At 48.3% G+C, this 15839-nt stretch overlaps 2 protein-coding genes and 1 long non-coding RNA gene across 3 annotated transcripts; all 3 read left to right on the forward strand.

Moving 5' to 3' along the window:
* Positions 1 to 798: 798 nt before the first annotated feature.
* Positions 799 to 2517, forward strand: LOC125536968 (scarecrow-like protein 32). The gene has a single exon (XM_048700262.1). It carries the CDS (start codon positions 1059 to 1061, stop codon positions 2304 to 2306), a length of 1248 nt encoding a protein of 415 aa, XP_048556219.1. The 5' UTR covers positions 799 to 1058; the 3' UTR covers positions 2307 to 2517.
* Positions 2518 to 4595: 2078 nt separating this feature from the next.
* LOC125533003 lies at positions 4596 to 5500 on the forward strand. Its single transcript, XM_048696818.1, has 2 exons — positions 4596 to 4648; positions 4762 to 5500. The coding sequence occupies exons 1-2, from the start codon at positions 4596 to 4598 to the stop codon at positions 5498 to 5500; spliced, it is 792 nt and encodes a 263-aa protein (XP_048552775.1).
* Positions 5501 to 10201: 4701 nt separating this feature from the next.
* LOC125536977 lies at positions 10202 to 10663 on the forward strand. The gene is made up of 2 exons (XR_007295394.1): positions 10202 to 10341; positions 10431 to 10663. It is a non-coding gene; the product is annotated as an uncharacterized LOC125536977 (long non-coding RNA).
* Positions 10664 to 15839: the final 5176 nt, after the last annotated feature.

Consider the following 15839-nt stretch of genomic DNA (forward strand, 5'->3'; position numbering starts at 1 on the left):
GCTAGATCTGGCCGAGAACGACCCGACCCAGCCGTCCCACGCAACACCTCACAACCAGCCACGTGTGCACCCTCCACCAGCAGAGCATCACCCCCCCCCTCCCGCCTCAGTGCATTGTCGATGACACACAAGGCAGCCATGCTAGCAGCCGCCGGTCACCACAGCGCCGAACACCAGCAGTCACTGCACCCCACAAGACAGGACGCTGCATGATGGGAGAAGGCCCCACCTCCGCCACCCCTGCACGGGCTTTGCCTAGCAGTGGCCATCGGCGGCGGAGAGGAAGGAGGAGCAGGTGGGAGAGTGGTGGTTGACGGCGGAGATCTGATTGTCGCCTGTGTCGTCAAGGCTAGGCGACGTGGGGGCCGAAGTCGCTTTTTCTATCCGCTCTCGGCGGAGATCTGATCCACACATATGCTTGTAAACTCTGCAATAAGTACTTGAGGATTATGTGCATCGATTGATGCAGAAGCCATGGATTTTCACTCTTTTTTGGGGGAAAAGAAAAAGCCCTAAGCGTAGCCCTCGACTTAAAAGTTGTCTAAAATTATTGCTCCAAACAAGGGCTTGTTGTGCATATCCTTTCAAACGGGAGCTATTGAGAAGAAATTTTGGAAAAGGGGATTTCTGAGAAGAATCTGCAACCAACAAAACTTGCAACAACCCTATAGTCTAATCAGTCCAGAGTTCAGACACAATCAGACAAAGCAAGGCGTTAAGAATGATAGCACGTTGTCCTTTCACGTGGAAAGAGTCAAGAATTCGATCCATTTTCTCCATGGAAACGAAGAGCGAATCTTTCACAGAAAGTCCTATAAATAGGCCAAGCCCACTCCAACATGCAAACCAAAACAACCTACAATAATAATCACCCCCTGTAGCAATTGGCCTTCTAGGGATTTGCATTTGCCTCCGTTCACACCTCCTGATCAGACGTCAAAACTCTAGACCAGACGATCCCAACCTGCCCAATCATGTAGGCTGACAGGTGTTACAGTCCCTGCGTCCAAAATCTTGTACTACCAGTACGTGTCAGTAGGGCACGAGGTCACCTCGGCATGGAGCAGGAGCTGCGGAGCGGCGGGGCGGTCAGGGCGCAGAGCACGCTGTGCTTCTCCGGCGCGCTGGTGGACGGGCCCCGGATCCAGCAGCTGCTCCTCCACTGCGCCGCCGCGCTCGAGTCCAACGACGTCACGCTGGCGCAGCAGGCCATGTGGGTGCTCAACAACATCGCCTCCGCGCAGGGGGACCCCAACCAGCGCCTCACCTCGTCGCTCCTCCGCGGCCTCGTCGCGCGCGCCTGCCGGACCTGCGGCTCCCCGCGCGCCGACAGCATGGGGCCGCCCCCGGCGCTGGGATCGCAGCGGGCCATGTCCGTCACGGAGCTCGCCGACTACGTCGACCTCACCCCGTGGCACCGGTTCGGCTTCACCGCCTCCAACGGCGCCATCCTCCGCGCCGTCGCCGGGAGGGACGCCGTGCACGTTGTGGACCTTGGAGTCACGCGCTGCATGCAGTGGCCCACGCTCATCGACGCGCTCTCTAAAAGGCCCGGGGGCCCGCCGGCGCTCCGCATCACCGTGCCGTCCGTCCGGCCCGCCGGCCCGCCGCTGCTCGGCGTGCCGGACGAGGAGATAGGTCTCAGGCTGGCCAACTTTGCCAAGTCCAAAGGCGTGCGCCTGGAGTTCAACGTCGTCAACAAGAGCACGGCCACGTCATCTCCATCTCCGACGAAGCTGCAGACGCTTTGCGAGGAGCTCGCCTGCGTCCTCTCCGACCCGCCGGCGCTGCGGCTAAGAGACGGCGAGGCGCTCGTGGTGAACTGCCAGAGCTGGCTCCGGCACGTGGCGCCGGGCTCGAGGGACGGCTTCGTGGACGCGGTCCGGGCGCTGGACCCGTGCCTGGTCACCGTGACCGACGAGGACGCCGACCTGGACTCGCCGAGCCTGGCCACGCGCATCGCGGGCTGCTTCAACTTCCACTGGATCCTCTTCGACGCGCTCGACACGTCGGCGCCCAGGGACAGCCCGCGGCGGCTGGAGCACGAGGCGGCCGTGGGCCAGAAGATCGAGAGCGTCGTCGGCGCCGACGGCACCGAGCGGTCCGAGTCCGGCGCGCGGCTCGCGGAGAGGATGCGGCGCAAAGGGTTCGCCGGCGTGGGGTTCGGCGAGGACGAGGTGGCCGAGGTGCGGCACCTGCTGAGCGAGCACGCGACGGGGTGGGGCGTGAAGCGGGAGGAGGACATGCTGGTGCTCACGTGGAAGGGGCATGCAGCCGTGTTCACCACTGCCTGGGCGCCCAACTAAAGCTGGTAGCTTAATCCGATACTACCATTAGCGACTGAAACTACTGATAGGAATGCATGTGGCCATGAGAGAGTAGTTTTAGGTTGATAATGTAGCTCAGAAAGGATCAAAATGACATGACACATAAACCGTCTTCTTTATTGTTCATCAATGGAAAACGGTGGAAGAATGAATCAATATTCAATAGAAGAAATGGAGCCTTCTTGCATCATGAATTTGTTCTAGTTTCTTGGAACACATGCTCATACATATGGCTGAAATTACTCCAAGTACCCCCTCCGTTTCTAAATATAAGATGTTTTTTCTTTTCTCTATTTTCTTAGGTTCGTATTCATCTTGGACGCGTTTTACTGAGTTTTTTTTACTTATTTTAATTCATATGCAGTCCATATTGCAATAAAGCAGTACATACGCATGGATGTTTCTAGATCCATATCTTAAACAATATCTTTACTCCGAATCAACATGTGGTTGGATGGTTAGAGAGACTGTGGTATCCCCAGCCCACCAGGGTTCAAGTTCTGATGCTCGCATTTATTCTTGAATTTATTTCAGGATTTTCTGTGATGCGCATTTAGTGGGAGGAGACGATCATAGGGGTAGGGTGTACGTGTTAGAGATGAGTTTATTCACGTGTATATGAGCGTTTGTGTCTGTACCGTGTTAAAAAACCATATCTTTACTCAAAGTTGGAGTTAGATATAGATATACGGCAATGTAGACAATAGTGGTGATGAATATTAATTGAACGGCCCCACATGGATATTTAGCTAGATATAGTGTGTTAAATTTGAAAGCAAAAACAAATATTCATCATAAGAACAATCAATAATGCAATAATTCCAAATGCAATAAAACTGTAAGTATATGATTTCCATCTTATGTGCACTCACTTATCGACTATACCACATACAATTGTTTTTTTTCAGCCACTTTACTCTCCACCATGTGATCTCCTTCCGCCTCCAGCCACTCCTTCCTCCTCCTCCAAACCTTCTCTCTCCATCGCCTGTGACACTGCATCCTTCGAGGTCCTAGCGAGCTCTCATCAATGATGTCATGGGTAGTCGCAGTGTTCTCAGCTCGAGGTCGGGCGCCACCTAATCTTATCGACGGTCAAACCGAAAAAGCCCCCCCCCCTCGAAACCCGTCAACCCTCTAGCTCGCCTGCTTCAGCGACGCCGCAGCCAGCCGTGTCCTTCCTGCCTCCGACGCCTCAAGAAGATTGCTTGTCTAGGTTGTAATATATGAAATCGTAGGAATAGTCCCACTAAAAGTTTTATTTGCCAAAAATAAGGATCAACCTAGGCATCTGCGTCAGTCGATACACAGAATCATATATTATTGATTATTCGACAATGCGGCCACCTTGCACATTTGCCAGCCACATCCCCGGGGCGAATCCCCAGGGTCGTCGCCCAGGCATACACCACCATGACATAGCCACCGCCACCCTAGTCAAACTCCTGGGCGGATGATGATGAGGGAGGTTGGAGGAGGAAGCATCACATAGGGCCATCCCCCACTGCGGTTTTGTATGTCGCGTTTTAACCATTTTTCTTTTGGGTTTCAATTTTCTTGGCTCTCTTCTGTTTTTTGTCTTCATTTTTTAAAAAATTTACTTTTTATTTTTATTTTTTAGTACGTGTCTACTTTTTCCATACACATTGTATAATTTTTATATACATGTTTAACATTTCGCAAATACATGGTAACATTTTTTTTCAAATATATGTTTTGATGTATACTTTTTCCATAAACATTGTACATTTTTCGTATACATTTGAAACATTATTTTACACACGGTTAACATTTTTTGAAACAAACATTCTCGAACATTTTTTCGAATGTGTTAAACATTTCTTAAATACATGTTGATAAATTTTTTAAAATACATGCTGAAGTATTTCTTTAAGTGATATGAAGTTTTTAAACTATGTAAACATTTTTGTACATTCTATAACATTTTTTAAATGTCACGAATATATATTAGAAACACGTGAACATTTTTAAATAACACATTTTTTTGAATAGTACTAGCCATTTTCTTGAATTTCACGGACATTTTTTACATTGTACAAACATATTTTCATGTCATGAGTAGTACATGTTTTTTTGAAACACATGAATTCTCTTTAAATGTCACAAACATGTTTTTTGCCAATGGTATCAAACATCTTTTGATCATTATGCTAACAATTTTCTTACGCTGCCCTACGTGGGGAATAGGACGCACGTTCCGTTTATACTTCTTCAGACTGAGACAAGAAATTGACACAAGAAATTGAAATGATGATCTTAACAGCGCTGTGCTTGTGGTCCTTTTTTCAAGTGTACGGCAGGTATGTTCATTGTAAGGCCCATACAGAGTATGTGTCCATAAAATTGCCCGGTCCGAGAGAATCCCAACAAACTCCGATCATCCCTGTGACGCGCATGATCAAAACGTAACCAGATGGCCGATTCCTAACGCGCACCCGCCGCCGGCGGGGGATCAGCGGGTCCAGCGGCTGGCTACCCGCGCTTCCATCGCACTCGCCGCTGCGGCTACACTCTTCCTCCTGTACCTCGTCCGGCACGCCTCCACCCCCTGCTTCCCCGCGTCCCACACCATCCCCCTCTCTCTCTTCCCCCGCAACTCCTGCGACGCCGCCTCCCGCCGCGTCCTCCCCCCGGACCGTCGGCTCGCAAAGCTCCGCTCATCCTCTCGCTGGCGCCGCCGCTCCACTGCGCTAGCTTCCTCTGTATTCCCCCCGCTACACGGCCTCCGCCTCCTGGCCAACTCCTCCCGCGTCCTCTGCCTCGCCGCCGGAGCCGGCAACGCCGTCGACGCGCTCCACGCAGCGGGAGTAAGCGAAGTGACCGGGATCGACCTCGTGGACTTCCCGCCGCTCGTCCGTCGCGCAGACCCCCATCGCCTCCCCTTCTCTGACGGTGCCTTCGATCTCATCTTCTCTGACGACCCGGCGGGGATCTCCGGTGCGCTCTTCCCGGCTCGCGTCGCCGCGGAGGCCGAGCGCGCTGTCCGCCACGGAGGCGCCATCGCCCTCGCCGTCGACTGGCAGCAGGACCCCGCCGCCGTCCCCGCGCTCTTCAGGAGGTCGCGCGTCGTGGATACCAGGGCTGTCACCTTGGATGGCTCCCAGGTCAGGTTGCTAATTTTTCAGAGTAATGGCACCACCCACCCGCGATGATATTCTGAACCAGTGTTAAAGTAATTCTCCTGTTCATCATGTTGTTTCTGTTTAGATCAAACACTAGATTTTACTGAGCTATGGATTTCTGCATCAGAATACAACTGTAACTGTGTAGATCAATAGTTGAGAAAAATGGAATATTGCTGCGGTGCCGGTTGCTCTAGCAATAATAAATTTCTAACATTCCCTGAAAGTTCGATCATTTTGCTGTGCTTGTTTTTCTAGCTATGACCATACGAATTAGGATCAACACATATCAACTCAATACAGATTTTGGGAATATATATAGGCTCATATGCACCGCTTTGCAATTTTGCAAACTTGTGGGCTTTTAATAGTTCTTAAAAAGATCATGGTACTATAAATATTGATATAGATACATATATACAGAAATGTGTGAAGAAGATATGATCATTTATGCAAAATAGAGTGCTTCTATGGTTGATGGAGTTTTTTCTTCTGCAATTTAAAGCAAATTAATGGTTGTGATTAGAGGACTACTCGGTCGGTCTTTTTTTAAGAAAGGTTAGTTTGGTTAGTTACAAACATTGTTATCCAGGTCCAAAGAGATGAAGACTAAAAACCCATTGACAACCCATGCACACACTTCATGTACAAGTACAACCCACAAGCACTTGTCTGAAAACTACCAGGTCTAGTGCCATAGTTGTGTACTCATCTCCTTCGCCCGACTGTCTGGACTCTGAAGAGAAGTTACCGGCTTGCCGTGCATCTAACCCTCAGAAATCCCAAATTCCAAATTAAATTATTGTCCTTGACCTCCAATTTGATCATCATCCCCACCCGGACCTGGCCGGTGCCCAAATCCTAAACCTTGGTCATCTGCCCAACTGAGTCCTAATTATTATACCATCCCAATGTTCAATGTACTATCTCTACTCCTAAAGGCGGACTTGGTAGCTTCTCTTTCACGGATTTTTTTCACCTCGCCTCCCACCATCATCTATTTTCGTCTGGTTTTTTTTGCCTCATATCCATCCAACGCTCCACGCTGGTTTTTTACTCTCCCACCAACGCCTAGAACACCTACGCACACATCTCTCTCACTCGCCTCTCCCCCATCTCGCCTCTCCTTCTTGAGCCATCGTTGCTGCCGTCCAGTACGGATCACTTCCTCTACTGATTGGCGCCGCCACAGCACAACCGGGTCCCATCTGGCTCTCCTTCTTTCCAACATCCACCGATGCATCGTTGCTCCGCCGCCGCGCGCGGCCGCCCGGCTAACCTAACCGCCTCTATCTTCGATGATGACCCCGACACCGGCGCCTCCGTGTTACTCTCCCTGTTTGGCTCCCCAAATCCCTCTGCCTCGCCGTCACGGACGTCGATGATGACGCCTCCCTGAACCTCGACAGGTAATGTCACATCATCTCAGTTTCTTGAGAATTGACATGGTCAGTCATGTACTGAAAGTGTGATGCTCTTTCTGTAGTTGGCCCTTTAAATAGCAAGTGGGGTGTGTGTGTTGCATCTGATGTGCACGAGCTCAACCTGGCGAGCTCCTGGGAGAAGAAAAACGGAGCCACAACAGCCCTGGCGAGCTTGAGATGACGAAAGTGCCACAGGTGGTGTGGGAGAGGAGATGGTCTCCATCCGAGGTCCGAGGACCAGCCATGACGTCGAGCTGCTGCAGCGTGGAGTCAGGAGTGTGTTCGCACCCCGGCGTGTCCCAGTATGTGCTTTGGAAGACACGCGTCAATCTCAACAGACCCTTATGCGTCCACATTATTTGCTTCAGAAACAGATAGCAGCTCTCTGATGTAGTAAGGAGAAACCAAGAATGATAGAGCATCCTCGTGTCAAACTCAACACACCCTGGCACTTCTCCATTGTTTGATTCAGAAACAGGCAGAAACAACTGCTATCTCTGAATTTATTTGTTTCTGCTATCTCTGAATTTATTTAAGGTTGTTTCTCTTATCTCTGTTCTGATGTACATGCATCTTCCCTTCCTATCTTCCATACATATATGTGCTACAACCATGCCTTTTTTGTCCTGTAAATGTGTTACAGATATGTGCAGCAAAGTAGTCTTCATGTGCGAGGAAGCAAAGACGATATGATGCTATGCAATCATGCTCCTGTTAGTTGGAAGTCCAATCTCGGCTTGATTACCGCTCTTTAAGCAAAATTATTTCTAACAGATCTTATCCTAGACGATTCTTGCTTAAACGATTTTAGAAGCACAACTACCAGCATGTGCACTTAATAAAATGCAAGTCCGAATGCAGATGCTGAAAATAGTTTGGGAATTATACATATTCAATCTCCCAGTTTGTGATTTTCTTTGTGTTTATGTTGTACAAAAATGTACGAACGAGTGGCATGTGTCATCTATAGCATGTCCCCTTTGTCTGAATGTTCAACTAGAAGAGTTTCATCTCATTTGGCAATGAGCACTGCAATAATACATGCAACTCTTTACAGCTACTAACGTGAAGTTGCACTCAGGTTCTAGCATGGACTAAAGAGTTATTGTTGGTATGTATCACTTTAATTTTTACAGTCTATAGGTATATTTATATGGCCTGTATTGATCTCAAGGACAACATGCTGTGATTTCCTCTATTACTTCTGGTCAATATTGCTGTAACTACAGTCACTACCATTCAAAATTTTCTTTAGAGGAACTACAACAGGTATTTCTGCTGACCTGAACATTGAACTAAGCAATACAAAAGGTTCATGTTGTTCCCTTTCCAGATGCTTTAGAACAGACAAGTGATGATGTTGGAATAAGAGGTTGCTTGATTCCCTTTTATGCCATAGTTCATAGTACAACACACACGTACTGCAGCCTCTTAAATTATAAGATAGGAACCACTAGGGATCAGACTACTGATCCCTAGCGTTTCATCATACTAGTCCATAGCTGTAGGATTAGTGGCACACAAGCCGTTAGATCCTGTGCGGGAAGGACGCATGTTGTTAGCTAGATTCTTTGGTAACGTCCTCCTTTTATTACGATGCTTCCTATAACTGCTCTCATCCTAGTATTACGATTACCATGCTTCCTTCCGGAAACTGCTCTCGTCCTAGTAGCCAGTTAATTTATACGGGCCTTTGCTTCTTAGAACCAAGTTGTCTAGACTGCTTCTGCTTCCATCGCTCAATTAAGCAAGGATGTCTCATATGATACTAGTAAAATTTCATACCTTTTTATTTTCAGAAGAAACATATTATTGATTTTATGGATCCTAGTAATTTATTCAATTGCTCTGATGTAAGGAAAACTTGTATCCAGTGGAATTTATTTTTATTTCCAACACAATAAAAAAATGTTTCCACAAATGACACAATTTGCTTCTGTTGCAATCCAACAAAAAATTGTGTCCAAAAACCATGCTTCCATGTAACAAAAAATTGCATCTGAGAATTATTTCTTTGATATGGGAAAACAATGAATCCCATGAATATTTATTATGCTTCCACCGCAAGAAAACTTTGCTTCCGTCCACCACAAAAGTCTTTCCATCACAAAAACTGATTTGCTTATAACGAAACATAAGTTAGATTATATACTTCGTCCATTCATACAACATTTTGCATTTCATTTTTTTTCTCTGTTCATGTATGGATTCTTACAGAATTCAGACGCTGTTGGGTGCTTAAGTAATATGTTAGAAGTGTTTATTTCCACGCATGCATCATCAAATCGGCTGTGAGCTGTAAGGTCGAATGCTTAGTATTTTTGCTCATACAGGAAACTCACTCAGTTCGATTAATTCAGCTCCAATGGTGGTATCTGGAAGACATGGAAGTGTACAATTTTTCTGTATGTGCTCTCATATTTATATCCATTTTTTTATGCTTTCTTGAGGAAAAAAACTCTAGACCGGAGAGGGATTACTCCCTATCAGGGGCGAAGCTACAAGTTAGTCTGTGGGGTCAGTTAATCCCACAGCTTTTTAGAAAATAAGCCTAAAAACACTGTTCAGTTACTGTTTATACTGAAAAAAAACATCCAAAAAATACCATTGACCCCACAGATACTTTAGGCTGGCCTCGCCGCTGCTCCCTATAGGTCTCTTCCAAGTTTATTTACCCTGTTATTTTTCCCTTTCACGTTCTTGACCGGAGTGACTAATATGTGCCATGGTATACGTGACAACTATTGCCTATCCATATGATGCATTCCACATATTAGTTTTTTTTGAAACGGACATTCCTTATATTAGTCACTCCAAAAAAAACCATATATACACATAAAACTGAAAAGAAAAGGTGGAGTTTATATAGCGGATCCCAAAAATTACATAGACACACCTATGGTGACAATAAATGTATCTTTTCCAATTTGCCTCTATGCACAACTTCTTTTTTCTAATTACAAGCTTATCCATGTAGCTCTCTAATTTAAAGTTGAAAATAAAACAAAGACAGCATACATAAACATGACGTATCTACAGGGCGCGGCATAGCGCCGCGCGAGAATAGCTAGTATATCCTAAAGAAATGATGTACGTAAGCCATAGGTATCTTATGAAATAAATTTGGCTATGACTAAGTGTGATTTGAGAAAGCTAATGTTGTAGCCATAAGGGAATTATTAGATATAATCGAGGAGAGCTATGGTGGCATAAATCCAACGCATTATTGCACCTCTGAACCCCTAGAAAATACATGAATCACATCTTGGCTATATATATGCGGATATTGGAAGGGGGAAGAAGCAACCAAACAAAGCATAGGCATGGCCATGGGAGCATGGTGGGAGATGAAGAAGAGCTTATTAGTGAAGCTGAGTGTGTATCTGCTGATCATCGCCATGGCTAACTGTGCTCGGGATATTCCTGACTCCGTTGCCAAGAACACTCGTACGTGATATTTTTTTTTTCTTTTTTCATTCTTTCTCTCGGTCGACCGTAATTCTTGGCTAATCGTGGCAACCGGTCATGGGGTGCAGACGTACAAACACCTGCGACGACATCAGCGAGACGTGGCGCGGGGGGTTGTGCGCCAAGCACGGCACTTGTAACAAGCCGTGCCGATCCGGGCGGAAGGGTACGACTCGGGCTTCTGCGCCGCCTTCCCCTTCCTGACCACCTACTGCTGTAAGAAGAACTGTGTTGATGCTCTGCAGCCACGCAGGAGCAGCTTTTTCTGCCAATGGTGAAATAAATAAATCTCATTTCGATCGCGTAGTGCGTGCCTGCCTATAGATGGCAAAAAAAAACCATTCCTATTGGGCGTGTTTGATTACATTGCCGATCCAGCCTGGCCCGGCGAGCCTGGCTCTATTGAGCCGGTTTGAGGAGATGCATGCCAAAAAAAAAACCCAGATGCACATAGTTTGATTGCCTGCATGCCCCTAGTTGCATGAGACAACCATTTTTGATCCGACGTTTGGTTGCCCGCATTGCATTAGGCTCACATATGACATGGTGTTTGGTTGCAACCTGCATAAGGTGTTGTCACCACTTCTAACTAGTGGTGAGCTTACCACACAGAATCTGAACATGTAGCGCCATCTACTTAAACAAATGACAGTTCATCCTAACTACTATCAAATGACAGTTTAAATTATTAAGAGCCATTGGCTAAATAGGGGATAGTACATCGGTGTTGCTACTACCAGATCTTCCTCTTCCTCTCCTCTTCTTCTGCTTCTGCTGCTGCTTCTGCTACTGCTGCTGGTGCTTCTTGTTCTTCTTCCATCTTCTTCAAATCCTGCACTGACCTCTGTTAAGCCACATCGCCTCTGCCCACTCTAACCTTTTGGTCTTCCAAGCGTCATTGTCAAATGCCTCCACACCATGGCCAGAGCTAACAACATCGTCAGGCTCGACATCTTCCTCCTCAGGCACGTGTTCATCAAAGCCCCACTAGAGGATCCAGTTATGCAGAATGCAAAGCAAGAACTAGCTTAACCTGAGTGGAGTATGGGTGGAATGGCTTCTGATCCAGGATCTTAAACATATTCTTCAGAGCTCCAAATGCCCTCTCAACAGTTACTCTAAGGCTGGAGTGTCTGAGATTAAACAGCTCTTGTGCAGTCCTAGGATAGTTCCTACCAGAGAACTCATTGAGATGGTACCTTGTTTTCCTGAAGGGTGGAAGAATACCCGACCGACATGCATAGCCAGCATCTCCAATGTAGAACTTGCCATCGGGGATGTTGATCCCATCAGGTCCACTCATGTTGTCAGTGAGAATGTTAGCATCATGCGCTGACCCCTCCCAGCCAGCCAGCACATATGTGAACTTCAGATCAAAGTCAACAGCAGCAAGCACATTCTGGCTTGTGTAGTGCTTCCCCCTGTATGCTGTAGACTGTGACCTAGGAACTCTGGCAGTGACATGAGTACCATCTATTGCCCCAATGCAATCCTGAAAATGACATCACAAGCCTGTGTTAGTGCTCAACTTGAACAATACAAGCATATCAAGCCATGAAAAGTGTATATTGTCAATGCTCACCTTGAAGTATGGATACCATCTCGGGCTTCCACGAATCTTGGGTGGAGTCTGATCAGATGGTCTCCTGATCATCTCTCCTCTAAGCTCCCCAATAGCATAAAGCACTTGCTTGAAGTACCTAGAGATGGTCTCCATTGATCTCCTGAACGTGTTGTGAATGACCCTAAACCTCTGGTTATGGACAACAACATGGAGGAACATGACCACTTGCTCTTCGACACTGGTGTTGATACTATCTTGTAGCAGCCCCCTACTCCTGAAGGTCTTGACAAGTCTGGAAAATGGTGCTCTTTTCATTCTAAGTATCCACAGAGCCTCGACGTCATTGCAGTTGTAGATGTAGTTCAGATTTTGGATCCTCTCCTGTTCCCGGGGAAACAATGGACCATAGTGGATCAAAGGTCTTCCAGCACGACGAACAGCTCTCTGGTGCATGAACATGACCCATGCCTGAATCACACTAATCAGTGCTGCTGCCTAGATTATCAGCCTCATCTGTGCGTCCATAACCTAGTCGAAATCGACGGTTCGTTTAGTGGGAAATCGATCCTACACCTAGCTTAACGACCTAACCACTGAGCTAACAAAGGGGGGAGGGGGTGCTGCTTACCGGCATCGGAGATGAGGACGGCGTAGGGGGAGCCATGGCACAGACTAGGTCGACCAGATGGTGGCCAACAACAAGGGGAGCACCAGATCCGCCGCAAACGCCGCCGCCTATAGCGCAGATCTGAAATCGCAGCCACCGCCGGTGGTGTAGCAGTAGGGAAGAAAGGGGGGCAATGGCTATGGGTGAGCGAGTGAAAGGAGGGTGAGGCTAATTTGGCGCCGGGACGGCGCGCCAAATTTCCATCTCCCGCCATCCCCCCTCGCCCTCGCCTCGCTCCCACCCGTGCGACCTCGAGCCGCACTGAGCCTGGCTCGCGAGAAACTGTCGATCCGAGCGTTTCCAGCGAGACAGACTCTGGGCTGCTTTGAGAAGCGTGCGATGCAGGCCCAACAGGAAAACCAAGCAACCAAACAGTCCTCACCCTTCCCGTGCGGGCCTGGTTGGGCTCGATGCGGGCAACCAAACACGCCCATTGTGAAGCTGCGGCACCATGGTGGTATCTGCCCGCTTGTGTCGGTCGTGTGCTAATGGGGATTTCCTATTCCCTGGTCGCTCTGGCCCATTTACGTACCAGGCCACTAGCAGGCCTTGCTTACTTGCTGGAAAATTTCAGCATTTTAGCAGATTAGTGTTCTAACAACACTTCTAGCAGTGATTTTATTCCTGTTTTAGACTCTGTTAAATTTCACTACTGTTTTTCTGTTGAGTACCATGTATTCCAGAATCTATGAATGATGTAATACATTCCCTTGTTTGGCACATGTCGAGATTAATTACGTCTATTTGTAATTGAGATTTTTGATTTCTTGCAAATATGAATACAAAATTCAAAGTGATTTTCTTTAAATTGATGCTTGGGATCACAAGATAGTTATGTAGATCTACTGCCTACACAGATTATCAATGACTACTGTTAAAGTCTACATTTTGTCGACATTATGATTGCTTTACAAAGTGCTCTCCCACACATTTTACTAAGTCATGACATAAGACATGAGCAGTGAGTAGCTACTGATTTCATCATATTATACTCCCTAGTGCTGCGAGATCTACTCCATTTTGAAAATTAGCTTCAAGGTGTCATACTTAGCAATTTCAGATCCACACTAATGATTCCAAGCCAATTTCTTGAAATATCTATAATTTTGCAAAGTTCATTACAACATCAACCATTATGGTCCTTAATTTACCGCACATAAATTAATTATATCTGGTTTACCCGTATATGTAAGGGAAACACTTATATTCAGACGTCAGATCTCTTCCAATCGTCAGACCGTTGCTCCATCGTTGATTTCGTTTTGATCGCATGGCCGAGAAAAGCTTCAACAGTATCATGTATGTTCCATCCACCCCTAATTCCTGCACATATAATCGGCACACCCACGACCCTCCTCCAATCCCGCAAAATCCGCACCTCCCTCCTCCTTCCAGTTCGGTCAAATTCCTCCCAAACCACTCCAGATCTGGCTCTCCATCCTGCCGCCGACGAACGAGGCTCCTTGGCGTTTAGATCATATGGCCGACGGTATAGAACGACGCATCATGTCCTCCACCGTGACCTCGCCCGACGCTACTCCTCTGTGGAGTCCCTCTACATGGTTCCTTTATTCGAGTTTACACCGTCTCTGATGCTTCCTGCCATGGATGCACCGGTTCCTCAACATGGCCACAAGTGGTAAGTTTGTGCTTCGCTGTCACATGTGCAATGCTTCATGGATCTGTGCATACCCAGAACCTTATTTCCGGGGATGTTTTCCTCCCCAGATTCACCCACTTGGGCGAAAGCTCCTCGCCAGTTAACTGTGCATCGCCACGTGTATTTGTTTGGGTTCCTGGGATGTACGATTTACTTGTGACTATGCATTCCTTTCAAATTTTCTCAACGTTCTTTCCGTCACTGTTGGTGCGCATATCGTTTTTGTGCTGTTTGTGGGCCGTCCTGCCGTGTTGACTTTGTGTGCATGCAGGTTGTTACTTCTTTCGCGATCCACGTGAGTGTGCATGTGGGTCGGCGATCGCTGCAGCTTTCACCTTGCCCTCTAGAGCCACCGCTTTCCTTAATCGGTGCCGCCTTCATCGTTCAATCTGGAGACCCGTCGTTGCTTCTTACTTGATGGTTCTCGACGCCGCTTCGATCGCTGTTCTGGTGGCTTGGGAATACTATAAATACGTGTGTGCTGGATCGTACTAGGATTCACCAGCAAAACACCCTGGCGCACAGGAATGCAATCCATCGACTCGATCTTCGCTGCTGTGTGAGGCAACGCCGTGGCCGTCCTCATGGACCGCGGCCGCTGCGATGGCCAGTAGGTCACCATGGCCATCGGCTGGGCGGGCGACATGGAGGCCCTTGAGCTCGCCAGGAAGATGGCCGAGGTGCCGAGCACCCCGGCATGTAGGTCACCATGGTGCGCTTCCTCGATGGGAAGGCCGACAGCCAGGAGCACACGGAAGTCGCACTGCTTCCGTCCAACGCCAGGAACGGTGAGAAGAGCTAAACCTTCTAACGCTTCCAGCTCTGGATCCGGTGACGCGCCGCGGTCGACGGCCTCGACTCCTCCTTTTGTCTTCCCGTGCACTTCCTCGCCGTGTAGGACGGACTGGCGGCGCCCAGGTCACCGAGTGCTGCCAGTGCCAGGACAGGCAAGCTACACGTACGCTGAGCTCGCTGAGGAGTTGCATGCCGTAGAGGACCACGTTGGCCTCTGACGACCTTCCCGTCCTACCCGCGGACGCTTTGAGCTCGCGACCTTCCAGGCTGACGGCGCCCCGCCGTTCCATGTCATCTCACCACCGACTCGACGTTGCGTTCGCCCAGGCCGTCGTCGCCTTGTCATCCGCGACATCGGAGCCCTTCGGCCCGCGTCGTCGTCATGGAGAGATGATGTCTCGGAGAGGCTCGAGCTGAAGCTAACGGGAGGAGGCGCCCCTGCTCCTCGGCGTCAACTGTGGGATGGCAGCACTCTGCACACGATGGCTGCCTCTTCCACGCTCTCTTCGCAGTCCGCACTGTGTCGCGCGTGTGTATGACACCGTCGTTCCCAACTACTCGGTACATTCCAGGTAAGCGCCACCGCCACATAACAGAGTCGTCTACCGCTGCAGGTAACTTCCTGTCCACCATGCCGGCAATGCTCTTCGTGTGGTACACGAACTCTGAAGGCAAGTTCGTGTAGTGCTGCACTTCTCCTTCGGTCCTTCCTCATCGACTCCTTGTTAGCGTCTAATTTGGCCTAGCCCACACTTTATTCACGTTTTAGACGTTTATGCGCATATGGACCA

Source organism: Triticum urartu, chromosome 1, assembly GCF_003073215.2.
Source record: "Triticum urartu cultivar G1812 chromosome 1, Tu2.1, whole genome shotgun sequence".
In the NCBI taxonomy this organism is placed as follows: domain Eukaryota; kingdom Viridiplantae; phylum Streptophyta; class Magnoliopsida; order Poales; family Poaceae; genus Triticum; species Triticum urartu.